Source organism: Schistocerca americana, chromosome 2 (genome assembly GCF_021461395.2).
Source record: "Schistocerca americana isolate TAMUIC-IGC-003095 chromosome 2, iqSchAmer2.1, whole genome shotgun sequence".
Taxonomy (NCBI): Eukaryota; Metazoa; Arthropoda; class Insecta; order Orthoptera; family Acrididae; genus Schistocerca; species Schistocerca americana.
The window spans coordinates 25,486,886-25,501,174 of record NC_060120.1 but is presented as its reverse complement, the minus strand read 5'-3'; the positions used below and the strand labels follow the sequence as shown (position 1 = coordinate 25,501,174).

At 44.8% G+C, this 14,289-nt stretch overlaps 1 protein-coding gene across 1 annotated transcript in view; it reads left to right on the top strand.

Moving 5' to 3' along the window:
* LOC124595597 overlaps positions 1-13,110 on the top strand; it is a 147,692-nt gene extending 134,582 nt beyond the window's left edge. Inside the window, exon 6 of the mRNA XM_047134398.1 lies at positions 11,807-13,110. Within this exon, the coding sequence (XP_046990354.1) occupies positions 11,807-12,049 (243 nt within the window). The 3' untranslated portion in view covers positions 12,050-13,110. The remainder of the gene's footprint in view (positions 1-11,806) is intronic.
* Positions 13,111-14,289: the final 1,179 nt, after the last annotated feature.

The following is a 14,289-nucleotide window of genomic DNA, read 5'->3' as shown; positions in this document are numbered from 1 at the left end:
ATATGTACGTGAAAAACAATTAGCATCACTTAGACGACATCATTTTTTATTGGTTTTCAGTCCAACAGTTATCTAAATGCAATGTCATGCGGCACTTTACTTACGTGACGCATCGTTCCGATTTTGGCCCGTCACAGTCGGGAGAATTGACTTGAGCTATAGGACGCTAACAGTGCTTAGTGAGGTGTGAGAGCAGTTTTTCAGCCTACACGAATGATGTAATTACGAAATTCCGTTTTATCTAAGCGCCGCATCAATTCCGTGGTAATTTAAATGACATTATTTTCTCTCTTTGCTGTAACTGTTTTTTTGTTGTGCTATTGCAATTGCGTGCCACTGTCTTCCATCTACAAAGATTTAATACATTGTACTTGCTGATGCATAATATGAGAACAATATTATGTGCAACGAATACTGGATCTGTTATCATTCGCATACTTACAAGATTCCGTGGCAAATTAAGACACAGAAATACACTATGTGATCAAAAGTATCCGGCCACTCCCAAAAATATACGTTTTTCATATTTGGTGTTACCTACTGCCAGGTACTCCATATCAGTGACCTCAGTAGTCATTAGACATCGTGAGAGAGCAGAGTAGGGCGCTCCGCGGAACTCAAGGACTTCGAACGTGGTCAGGTGATTGGGTGTCACTTGTGTCATACGTCTGTACATGAGATTTTAAACATCTCTAGGCCCACTGTTTCCGATGTGAGAGTGAATTGGAAACGTGAAGGGACACGTACAGTACAAAAGCGTAAGGCCGACCTCGTCTGTTGACTGACAGAGACCGCCGACAGCTGAAGAGTGTGTAATAGGCAGACCTCTATCCAGACCATCACACAGGAATTCCAAACTGCATCAGGATACACTGTAAATACTATGACAGTTAGGCACAAGGTGAGAAAACTTCTATTTCATGGTCGAGCGGCTACTCATAAGCCATGCCGGTAAATACCAAACGACGCCTTGCTTCGTCTAAGGAGCGTAAACATTGGACGACTGAACAGTGGAAAGACGTTTTGTGGAGTGACGAATCACGGCTCACAATGTGGCGATTCGATGGAAGGGTGTGGGTATGGCGAATGCCCGGCGAACGTCATCTGCCAGCGTGTGTTGTGCCAACAGTAAAATTCGGAGGCGGCGGTGTTTTGCATGGAGGGGGCTTGCACCCCTTGTTGTTTTGCGTGTCACTATCACAGCACAGGCCTACATTGATGTTTTAAGCATCTTCTTGCCTCTCACTGTTGAAGAGCAATTCGAGGATGGCGATTGCATCTTTCAACAGGATCGTGCATCTGTTCATCTATAGCGGAGTGGTTACACGGCAATAACATCTCTGTAGTGGACTGGACTGCACAGAGTCCTGACTTAAATCCTATAGAACACGTATGGTATGTTTTGGCACGCCGAATTCGTGCCAGGCCTCACCGACCGACATCAATATCTCTCGTCAGTGTAGCACTCCGTGAAGAATGGGCTTCCATTTCCCAAGAAACTTTCCAGCACCTAATTGAACGTATGCCTGCAAGACTGAAGGAAGCTGCCATCAAGGCTAAGGGTGGGCTAACACCATCTTGAATTTCAGCATTACCGATGGAGGGCGCCATGAAGTTGTAAGTCAATTCCAGCCAGGTGTCCGGATAGTTTTGATCACGTAGTGTCATTGATGGTAACAGAATCAATGCAATCAATGACATGAGTAACATGATACGTAGAGTTGTTTAATTTCCACACAGAGTTAAGTCAGTCAGTGTGGAGCACAGATAACAAAATAAGATAAAAATATCGAAACTCCGCGAGAAGTGCATGTTTGAACATAAATGAAGATGGTAGCCATGCCTGCAGATTGTGCTGTTGTATTTAATCACAAACGGTACCTGCAATGTGCTGAATACATTGAAAGTGACAGTTGTGATCAGAAGAGTATTCTGTGGAGTTGTGAGCGCATTAAGCTGGAGATGAGTGAAATCGAATGTGGGCAAATCGTTGTTGCTCCAATGGTGGGAGCTTCCGTAATCAAGGGATCCGAAGTGTTTGGTGTTAAAAGAGGCATGGTGTCAACGAATTATACCGCATACAGGGAAAGCGGAAAAACATCATCCGATAAGACGCAACAGTGTGTGTTGAGCGATCGTGACAAGTGGGTCATTGACAGGATTGTGACGAAAAAGAAGAGGACGACAATTGAAAACATCACTGCAGAACTGCATGTCGCACTCGCGAAACCTGGAAACAGTAAAACATGAAGAAGGAGCTCCATGAGCAGGGAACTGCTGGGCCAGCTGGAATTCCAAAACCACTTATCAGTGATGCAAATGACAGTAAGAGGAAAACGTGGTGCTGAAGCCATCAAACCTGGACTCCAGAGCAGTGGATGAAAGCTATTTGTCAGATTAGTCTTGTTTGACACTGTTTCCAACTTCTGGCAGTGAAAGTTGGCGGGGGGTCGGTGGCGGTTTTGGCAGCCGTATCGGATGTTCCATGGGCTTTGCGGTTACTCTGGAAGGTCGCATTACTGCCAAGATTTATTTGACCAGTTTGGCTGACTAGGTCCATCTCATGGTACAAACTTCGTTCGCCATTGGTGATGCTGTGTTCTAAGACGACAGAGTCCCTGTTCATGCAGCTCGCATCATCCAGGAGTGGTTTTGGAAGCACGAGGAAGAACTGTCTCAGACACGTGTGCCTGATTGCTATACGTCTTGTGGAGGTCGCTGCCCTCCTCTTGATTGCTGATAATATTACTAGTGCTAACCCAACACGATAAATCATCGGACTTCGTATGCCGCAACTGCACACGGGCGCGACAGATTGTACCCAATGACATCTATCTTTGTGCCTGGAGGTTACAACCTTCACGCTATGTTTATATGAGTAAATTTTTAAAAACTTTGAATAATCTGCAATACTTCACACAGTAAACTATGGGGTTGACTCCATTTGAGGTACGCTACTTTAATTAATCTTTCCTTAACCAGGACCCTAGCTTCTTTTAATATGTCACTTGTCATATTGGTTACATTTCACATACACTATTAGAATAAATAATACCTGAAAATTACACATACTAATCTACAAATATCTTTTCACTAATTACTGAAGCATCTACTATGCTGTGGTAATCATTCTTGGTTTTAATCAAAGAAATTATCTTTAATACTACAATTTTAATCACTTTAAGGTTTCTAGTTGTTACACTTCTCCATAGTTTTGCACCCACAGCGCAGTATCCTGAAACTTGCGTTTACAGTGCGTTTTGTTGTCTTCTGCTCCCAATTTCTCATTGAATTCCACAGTTACAACTCGGTGTAGATATTAGAATAGCCATTTTCAGCTTCAGTAAGACTGACCATGTTTCCACTGTAATTTTGTTGAAACCATGACTCGTACGAAAGCCATGTATCATGTGATAGAGGAAACAGGTTAACTATCGATAAAATTCACTGGTAATGCAGTTTGATGTTAACACTGATTTAATATAAACTTTTCATCATAGCACAATATAATTGCTCTTGAAAATTATTACTTTTATGATCCCAACAGGTTGCTAGTAGCATCTTATTTGAACGAACTTGGTGAAAATAGTGCACTTAATAAATTTCTTCTTAGTAGTTGTAGCGCCATAGCAAATGGATGATTCCAATTACATGGTCCTACGCAGTTGCGCTAGTCATTGCATTATTGTGCAACAACACACTTTGCCCACAAATGATCTTTTCGTACTGCAACTTTTTAATATCTATCTTCCACGGGACCCCTCTATAAGACGTTGTTTTGCCGATGTGATTTTAAACCAGTAATAACTTTTGGTGCAATTATCAATTAGTCTTGGCCTGCTACCGTGCGATGTGTCCGCTGCCTTGCTCCCCACGACTCGACTGGTCATTGTTCTTTCTTCCCACGGCCAGCTAGGCTGTTCCGTTTGAGTTACGTGGGTGAATCCCCACCTTGCTACTCTCATAAAATTAACTTGCACATTTACTTATATACTATTTACTTTCATACATTCTTTTTCCATCAGTACATATTAATTATCTTTTTTATTCATTCAATTATTATCTATATTCCTTAAACACTATTGAATATTTACTAGGGGGGTACTGAACGTTAGTCAGGCTTGCAGTACCATTCACCTTTTGGCCGCTAGATGGCTCTCCTTGCCTGTCTCCAGTCACTTCTGCCATCTCGCGCCATTTCTTTACACTAATACTACTGCTCGCAGCGCTTGGAGCGTCTTGTAGCGTCACAACCTCCATCATCGATACTTAAAATTGCCATTATTTTGCTGAAAGAATGGCTTACAATTCCCATGAAAACCACGTAGGACCTGTAGTTATCCATTGTGAGAAGACAGGAAGCTGTTTCGATGCCAACAGTTTTCCTACACTGTGTTAGGCATAGTAATATGTGTTTTTCGCGTTTCCATACTTTTTTCCACCCTGTCTATACATCAAAGAGTAACCTAGTCAGAAGTACATTATCTATCATATTGTACCATTTTCTTTAGTGTGTATGGTCTGCTCAAGACACGCCAGGGTAGCTGAGAGCGCTAATGCACTGTTTCCTGGACTCGGGCAGGCGCGCCGGTCCTGGATCGAAACCGCCTGGCGTTTTAACGACAATGGCCGACCAGCCTGGATGGGGTTTTTTGGCGGTTATCCATATCCCGCTAGCTGAATACTGGGCTGGTTCCCACGTCCTGCCCCAGTTACACAGCTTGCACACATCTGAACACATTCGCACTGTTCCATGGATTACACTAGACACAGACAGTTGGGGTACACTAATTCCTTCCTAGGGGGTATGGGGTGGCGCCAGGAAGGGCATCTAGCCACCCCTTAAAATTAGCATGCCACATCCGATTAACCAGCAGATCCCACAATTTGGATAAGTGCTTGGAAAGAGAGAGAGAGATATATATGGTCTGCTCAAGATTACGCTTTATACAGTAAAATGGTGTATGGGCTCTATACAAGTCTTCAGATAGAAGATCCCACATTAACTAAATTACTTACAAGGAAAATATGGAGTGTTAAACTTTTATTGAGTCTCAGTCACAGAAAGTTTATTGACCATGTGTACATATTTAAGGAGCTTCTTTGGGGACTTATGGGTGAATCAAGTATCTCAACGCAACTGTTCGTCATCCATAAATGTGAGAAACAGATGTCTCATAGATAATGATAACAATGTTTGAGATATCCGCTTAAACAGATAATTTTTTCTTCCTTTGCTTTCGTTACGCACCTTTCCTAAGGTAGACAGACAAATTTACTGTCGTATCAGTGAAAGATAGTCGTATGGTGAAAATGAGAATAAAAAGGGTGAAATCCAAAGCTGATACATATCCTATTGCTATTCAGTAGTACCAAGATAGCGGCCGAGCGACAAGTTCCCATCTGCTTAAAACGCCGTAACTGCAGAGAAGCTTAGGATTTAATACAGGATAAAGGTACATAACTGATAATAATAATTTTATGCAACCGCCCCTCCTTCATCAAAACTGGCAACCAAAAATTCCTCTCCTACTAGCACCAGACTCCATTACCTTGAAGTCGAACGCTTCTTCACTAGCAGATGTTAGTAGTGTAGGCTATTATAGGGCAGTTCTATAACGTGTAACTAAGAAGCTGTAACGCTCTGCCAGGGAACTTACGCTTTGGTAGAGCAACAGGTCGGAAATGCACCAAGCAGCTTCTGGAAAGCATGATTTCAGTGAACGATGTGAAGCCTCAAGCTACTTTATTCTCCTAGCTGCCTCAGGTGTGAAACTATCAATAGAAATGTTCTCAGTCTGATTCTCGGTAAAGGATCTCAGGATGTCTCCTTTGTTGGTCCTAGAGTGCTGTTAAAATCTTGACATGTTATCACTTTTTCTGCATGATTTACACAGAAGAGCCAAAGAAACTAGTACACCTCCCTAATATCGTGTGGAGCCCACGCGAGCACACAGAAGTGCCGCAACATGGCGTGGCATGGTGTTGACTAATGTCTCAAGTAGTGCTGGAGGGAACAGACGTCATGAATTCTGCAGGGCTGTCCATAAATCTGTAAGAGTACGAGGAGGTGGAGATCTCATATGAACGGCACGTTGCAAATAATCCCAGATATATTCAATAATGTTCACGTCTGGGGAGTTTGGTGGCCAGCGGAAGTGTTTAAGCTCAGAAGAGCGTTCCTGGAGGCACTCTGTAGCAATTCTGGACGTGTGGGATTTCGCGTTATCCTGCAGGAATTACCCAAGTACGTCGGAATCCACAATGGACATGAACGGATATGCATGTGATCAGACGGAATGCTTACGTACGTGTCGCATGTCAGAGTCGTATCTAGACATATCAGGAGTCCCATATTACTTCAACTACACATACCCCCACACCATTACAGAGCCTCCACCAGCTTCAACAGTCCCCTGCTGACATGCAGGGACCATGGTTTTATTGTTGTCTCCTTACCCAAACACGTCCATCCGCTAGATACAATTTGAAACGAGACTCGTCCGACTGGGCAACATGTTTCCAGTCATCAACAGTTAAATCCGGAAGCCCATATCGATGGTGTTTCGTTGATTGGTCCGCACCCTGACATTTGTTGATGGCCCAGCATTGAAATCTGCGGAAGGGTTGCATTTCTGTCACGTTGAAGGATTCTCTTTAGTCGTCTTTGCTCCCATTCTTGCAGGATCTTTTTCTGGCCGCAGCGATGTAGGAGATTTGATGTTTTACCGGATTCCTGATATTCAAGGTACACTCATGAAATGGTCGTACGGGAAAATCCCCACTTCATCGCTACCTCGGAAATGCTGTGTCCCGTCGCTCGCGCCGACTGTAACACCACGTTCAAATTACTTAAATCTTGATAACCTGCCATTGTAGCAGCAGTAACCGATCTAACAACTGCCTCAATCACTTGTTCTCTTATATAGTCGTTGCCGACCGCAGCGCCGTATTCTGCCTGTTTACATATCTCCGTATTTGAATACGTTTGCCTATATCAGTTTCTTTGGCGCTACAGTGTAGAATAAACATTTACTGTCCTCCACTATGAAACGTCCCCTTAGAAAAATTATGAATTACTGTGCTGGTAAACTTCTACGTTATTTCTTTTTCAAATAGCTGAGCAAAACTCAACGTACTCAAACAGTTTTCTCTTTACTTATTCTGATCATCACTAAACTGACACACGATGTTCTTAGCGTAAAGCAATCTGACTTTCAATAATCGCTACAAAAGAATGGCCCTGACTAACAATGACCTATACCTTTCATGAATCACTTACCTCACAGAAATCTTCGTTACTCGAACTACTGCAATACAGCGAGCGCCAATACTGCCAGCTAAATAAAAGATTCTAACTGCTGAAGCCACTACTGATAGGCATAGTTAGCAAATGAAAGATTTTGATAGAGAACAAACAATGTATTTACCTTGATAGTGTTCATGTGAATTCATGACATCCATCTTTATAAATTTTCTGTTTCTGGCGGACACACGTCCAGATCGTCCGTTCTCAAAACTCGGGCATCTCTCTCTGCACATCCACCACTGCTGGCGGCTCACCTCCAACTGTGCAACGCTACACTAGCGAATATTCCAACAGTGAGTCCAACCAGCCACAGACTGCACACAGCGCAGTCAGCGATTTTCATACAGAGCGCTACGTGGCGTTACCAACATAAAAACCTAAACAGCCTACTTACAACTATAACATTTCATATCTAATAGATCCACGTCAAATAAGGCTCTGTGGTATTCATAACAACATTTTCGGATGATGAGCGCTTTATGGTCTTTCTATGAAGTACAATTTTGAAGAGGATGCGTAAGTCAGTTGTTTAAAAAGACCTTGTGTTTGGTGAATTCTGCATTTCATTTTATTTTACATAACTGAACCTGTCAATATACACTACTGGCAATTAAAATTGCTAAACCACGAAGATGACGTGCTACAGACGCGAAATTTAACCGACAGTAAGAGGATGCTGTGATATGCAAATGATTAGCTTTTCAGACCATTCACACAAGGTTGGGGCCGGTGGCGACTCCTACAACGTCCTGACATCAAGAAAGTTTCCAACCGATTTCTCATACACGAACGGTAGTTGACCGGCGTTGCCTGGTGAAACGTTGTAGTGATGACTCGTGTAAGGAGGAGAAATGCGTACCATCAAGTTTTCGACTTTGATAATGGTCGTATTGTAGCCTATCGCGATTGCGGTTTATCGTATCGCGACATTGCTGCTCGCGTTGGTCGAGATCCAATGACTGTTAGCAGAATATGGAATCGGTGGGTTCAGGAGGGTAATACGGAACGCCATGCTGGATCGCAAAGGCCTCGTATCACTAGCAGTCGAGATGACAGGCATCTTATCCGCATGGGTGTAACGGATCGTGCAGCCACGTCTCGATCCCTGAGTCAACAAATGGGGACGTTTGCGAGACAACAACCATCTGCACGAACAGTTCGACGACGTTTGCAGCAGCATGGACTATCAGCTCGGAGACCATGGCTGCGGTTACCCTTGAGAGACAGGAGCGCCTGCGATGGTGTACTCAACGACGAACCTGGGTGCACGAATGCCAAAACGTCAATTTTCGGATGAATGCAGATTCTGTTTACAGCACCAAGATGGTCGCATCCGTGTTTGGCGACATCGCGGTGAACGCACATTGGAAGTGTGTATTCCTCATCGCCATACTGGCGTAGCACCTGGCGTGATGGTGTAGGGTGCGATTGGTTACGTATCTCGGTCAACTCTTGTTCGCATTGACGGCGCACTGGACAGTGGACGTCACATTTCGGATGTGTTACGACCCGTGGCTCTACCCTCCATTCGATCCTTGCGAAACCCTACATTTCAGCAGGATAATGCACGACCGCATGTTGCAGGTCCTGTACGGGCCTTTCTGGATACAGAAAATGTTCGACTGCTGCCCTGGCCAGCACATTCTCCAGATCTCTCACCAACTGAAAACGTCTGGTCAATGGTGGCCGAGCAACTGGCTCGTCACAATACGGCAGTCACTACTCTTGATGAACTGTGGTATTGTGTTGAAGCTGCATGTTCAGCTGTACCTGTACACGCCATCCAAGCTGCGTTTGACTGAATGCCCAGGCGTATCAAGGCCGTTATTACGGCCAGAGCTGGTTGTTCTGGGTACTGATTTCTCAGGGTCTATGCACCCAAATTGCGTGAAAATGTGATCACATGTCAGTTCTACATCTACATCTACAGCTACATGATTACTCTGCAATTCACATTTAAGTGCTTGGCAGAGGGTTCATCGAACCACAATCATACTATCTCCCTACTATTCCACTCCCGAACAGCGCGCAGGAAAAACGAACATCTAAACCTTTCTGTTCGAGCTCTGATTTCTCTTATTTTGTTTTGATGATCACTCCTACCTATGTAGGTTGGGCTCAACAAAATATTTTCGAATTCGAAAGAGAAAGTTGGTGACTGAAATTTCGTAAATACACTCCTGGAAATGGAAAAAAGAACACATTGACACCGGTGTGTCAGACCCACCATACTTGCTCCGGACACTGCGAGAGGGCTGTACAAGCAATGATCACACGCACGGCACAGCGGACACACCAGGAACCGCGGTGTTGGCCGCGAATGGCGCTAGCTGTGCAGCATTTGTGCACCGCCGCCGTCAGTGTCAGCCAGTTTGCCGTGGCATACGGAGCTCCATCGCAGTCTTTAACACTGGTAGCATGCCGCGACAGCGTGGACGTGAACCGAATGTGCAGTTGACGGACTTTGAGCGAGGGCGTATAGTGGGCATGCGGGAGGCCGGGTGGACGTACCGCCGAATTGCTCAACACGTGGGGCGTGAGGTCTCCACAGTACATCGATGTTGTCGCCAGTGGTCGGCGGAAGGTGCACGTGCCCGTCGATCTGGGACCGGACCGCAGCGACACACGGATGCACGCCAAGACCGTAGGATCCTACGCAGTGCCGTAGGGGACCGCACCGCCACTTCCCAGCAAATTAGGGACACTGTTGCTCCTGGGGTATCGGCGAGGACCATTCGCAACCGTCTCCATGAAGCTGGGCTACGGTCCCGCACACCGTTAGGCCGTCTTCCGCTCACGCCCCAACATCGTGCAGCCCGCCTCCAGTGGTGTCGCGACAGGCGTGAATGGAGGGACGAATGGAGACGTGTCGTCTTCAGCGATGAGAGTCGCTTCTGCCTTGGTGCCAGTGATGGTCGTATGCGTGTTTGGCACCGTGCAGGTGAGCGCCACAATCAGGACTGCATACGACCGAGGCACACAGGGCCAACACCCGGCATCATGGTGTGGGGAGCGATCTCCTACACTGGCCGTACACCACTGGTGATCGTCGAGGGGACACTGAATAGTGCACGGTACATCCAAACCGTCATCGAACCCATCGTTCTACCATTCCTAGACCGGCAAGGGAACTTGCTGTTCCAACAGGACAATGCACGTCCGCATGTATCCCGTGCCACCCAACGGTGCTCTAGAAGGTGTAAGTCAACTACCCTGGCCAGCAAGATCTCCGGATCTGTCCCCCATTGAGCATGTTTGGGACTGGATGAAGCGTCGTCTCACGCGGTCTGCACGTCCAGCACGAACGCTGGTCCAACTGAGGCGCCAGGTGGAAATGGCATGGCAAGCCGTTCCACAGGACTACATCCAGCATCTCTACGATCGTCTCCATGGGAGAATAGCAGCCTGCATTGCTGCGAAAGGTGGATATACACTGTACTAGTGCTGACATTGTGCATGCTCTGTTGCCTGTGTCTATGTGCCTGTGTTTCTGTCAGTGTGATCATGTGATGTATCTGACCCCAGGAATGTGTCAATAAAGTTTCCCCTTCCTGGGACAATGAATTCACGGTGTTCTTATTTCAATTTCCAGGAGTGTAGATCTCGCCGCGATGAAAAACGTCTTTGCTTTAATGACTTCCATCCCAACTCGCGTATCATATCTGCCACACTCTCTCCCCTATTACACGATAATACAAAACGAGCTGCTCTTTTTGCACCCTTTCGATGTCCTCCGGCAATCCCACCTGGTAATGATCCCACACCGCGCAGCAATATTCTAACAGAGGACGAACGAGTGTAGTGTAAGCTGTCTCTTTAGTGGACTTGTTGCATCTTCTAAGTGTCCTGCCAACCTTTGGCTGGCCTTCCCCACAATATTATCTATGTGGTCTTTCCAACTGAAGTTGTTCGTAATTTTAACACCCAGGTACTTAGTTAAATTGACAGCCTTGAGAATTGTACTATTTATCGAGTAATCCAATTCCAACGGATTTCTTTTGGAACTCATGTGGATCACCTCACACTTTTCGTTATTTAGCGTCAACTGCCACCTGCCACACCATACAGCAATCTTTTCTAAATCGCTTTGCAACTGATACTGGTCTTCGGATGACCTTACTAGACGGTAAATTACAGCAACATCTGCGAACAACCTAAGAGAACTGCTCAGATTGTCACCCAGGTCATTTATATAGATCAGGAACAGCAGATGTCCCAGGACGTTCTAGTATATTTGTCCAATGAATACCCGTTTATCATTTCTTCTTGGTGTAGCAATTTTAATGCCCGGTAGTGTATAAAGCGATTTCAGTTTCTAGCATGTGGAAGCAGATCAGATTGCCACCGCACTCTTCCTCACTTCGTGGCAGTCACTGTGGAGTTCCACGCCTCTGCTCCCGACCTCCATCCTTTGTTCGGACTGAAGCGACAGTACGCGCTCTGTTCGGCGCGGCTTGTATCAGAGGCGGCCACACTGATAGCTGGTTGTTTGCGCAGATGGACCTTGAGGGGCTGTTGGGCGGCGGTGAGACGGGCCGGCTGCTGAGCGCCGCCATCGGCGACGCGGCGCCGCGGCTGCTGCAGGAGCAGCGAGAAGACGCGACGCGCTACGTTTCGGCCTTCGTGCGCGACGCTCTGGACCGCCAGCTGACGTCGGTGCACGCCGCCGCCTGGACGCGCGCCTACCGCTCGCTCGTCTGCGCAGCCACCGTGGGACTCGTCTGCCGCGCGCCCACCTAACGCACATGCGCCGAATCCCGTGTAGCGTCACAACGTAGTGCGCATGTGCAACACTTTGAGCGATCTTCGCCAATAAAGGCGACTGCCACCTACAGCAACGTGTCTTTCGTTATTTTCGTACTCAGGACGGCGGCTGTGGAGGAACATTTATGTGACACCGTCGGTAATCATTCGTTCTATCCTACTCGGTAATGTTAGCTAATGGCTACGGCGGAAAAAGTAATGATTAGTACGTACTTTATGTTCATTGCACATACATTTGGTCTAGTTACAGTACTACGTATTGAATTTACCTCGATTATTATGAGAAGGGGATGTAAGGTACTGGAGGAAGCAAGATCCGCCGAGCACATTAACCACACCTTCCTCATACAGTGCTAATACCTTTACTTTTGTACTTCATGCTGAGCGCCTATAAAAGCAGAAGCGCCGGCCGGAGTGGCTGAGCGGTTCTAGGCGCTACAGTCTGGAACCGCGCGACCGCTACAGTCGCAGGTTTGAATCCTGCCTCGGACATGGATGTGCGTCATGTCCTTAGGTTAATTAGGTTTAAGTAGTTCTAAGTTCTAGGGGACTGCTGACCTCAGAAGTTGAGTCCCATAGTGCTCAGAACCATTTGAAAGCAGAAGCGACATGCGCTTCAGTAATCTTTGTAGCCCTTCTTCTGAGAGAGACTCTAGTACAGGGATCACCAAACTATTTTGGACAAGTGACCCCTTTTCCAAAATGAACTGTTACCTCAGACCCCCATGGCCAAATTACCTACTTTTAAGATCAACCCTCTCATTCATAATGGTCCGCTAACTTAAAACAGCTGCTACAGAGTGTTATTTTTCATTCTGACTTAGGTCAATAGAAGAAGACAAAGTGAGAATTAGCAATGCTTTAAGTTTGCAGACTATTGCGAATAAGGGGGCCTATCTTTAGTTTTTTCCTATTGATACAAAATACCTAGGTACTAAGGTACCAATTGGAAAACTTTGCACTTGGTTAAGTGAGTAAAGTTGACTTCATTTTCTCATCAAAATTTAACAAAATAAAAAGGCATACAATTCAGTAAATATCAAGTTTAATTTATAATGATTAATTCGCAAAGAGAAAATAAAACAATGCTATTTCCTAAAAAAAATATTAATTATTCTTAGTACATGTAACACAACATAAACAAGACAGTACCTACCTATCTTGAAAGTTTTAAATAACAACTTGTGTTAATTTAATAAGGGTCGATTTTTAGACCTCGTCGAACCCCAAAATCAGTTTTCGTTTATGTCGACCCCTAGGAAACCGATATCGACACCAAGGGGTCGATATCGACCACTTTGGGAAGTTTAGTAGATCCTCCAACAAGCGCAGAACTGGTTCATTGTTGTTGTCCAAACAACAAACCTACTGCGCAATACAATATTCACAACGTATTGTCATGGCTACTGCAGTGCTACATACTATACCTCTGTTTTTAGAACTGTACGTCTAGTACACTACGTACACTGAGCTTTATATTATGGTCATTTACGGCTTATTAATCTGTGGTTATTACACTCAAAACATACTCATAATATGAAATATGGAATGCATATCTTATTTTCTCACATTGCTGAACATATCTCAATGGCTTTTTCGATTTGTACAAGACTCTACCATAAATATTATAGCTGTAATAACTAGTTTGGACGGTCCAATTGGAACATTAAAAGAGGTACAAAAATTGAGCAACTGCATCAAAACAGAGGCAGGGAATATACAAAGAGAAACAGCTGTAAGGTGAGTGTTACAAACCTGGAAGTGTAACTGGGAAAGGGATTATAAACCAGAACAGCAGGAACTTATCCGTGGCAATTCCTCATTTGTTACCCTTTTCGTTTATTTTATTTAGATCTCTGTACGATGTTCTCCAACATTTTAGTCGTTATCTAATAAAATTAGACGGAATAGCCTACCTAATGGTTACGTATCTAATGTTTTCAACCATGTGACATAATTATTCTAGCATTGTTTTGTAGTCATAATTCGCAGTGTTCTCCTTGTCTTTAAGCAGTTCGCGATTTTTTAAATGGCATCTAAATAACATGGTCAGTTGACATCTATTTAGTCAGCACAAATATATAGATAGTAAATATTATGTTGAAAGATTAGTAGAACACCAAAGAAAAATAAAAGTAATATGCTGACTCGTTATTGTGTTCTGGTAGTGCTGTTACCATTTCACTGAATGTAAATCTGAAAGACTCCTTTTGAAT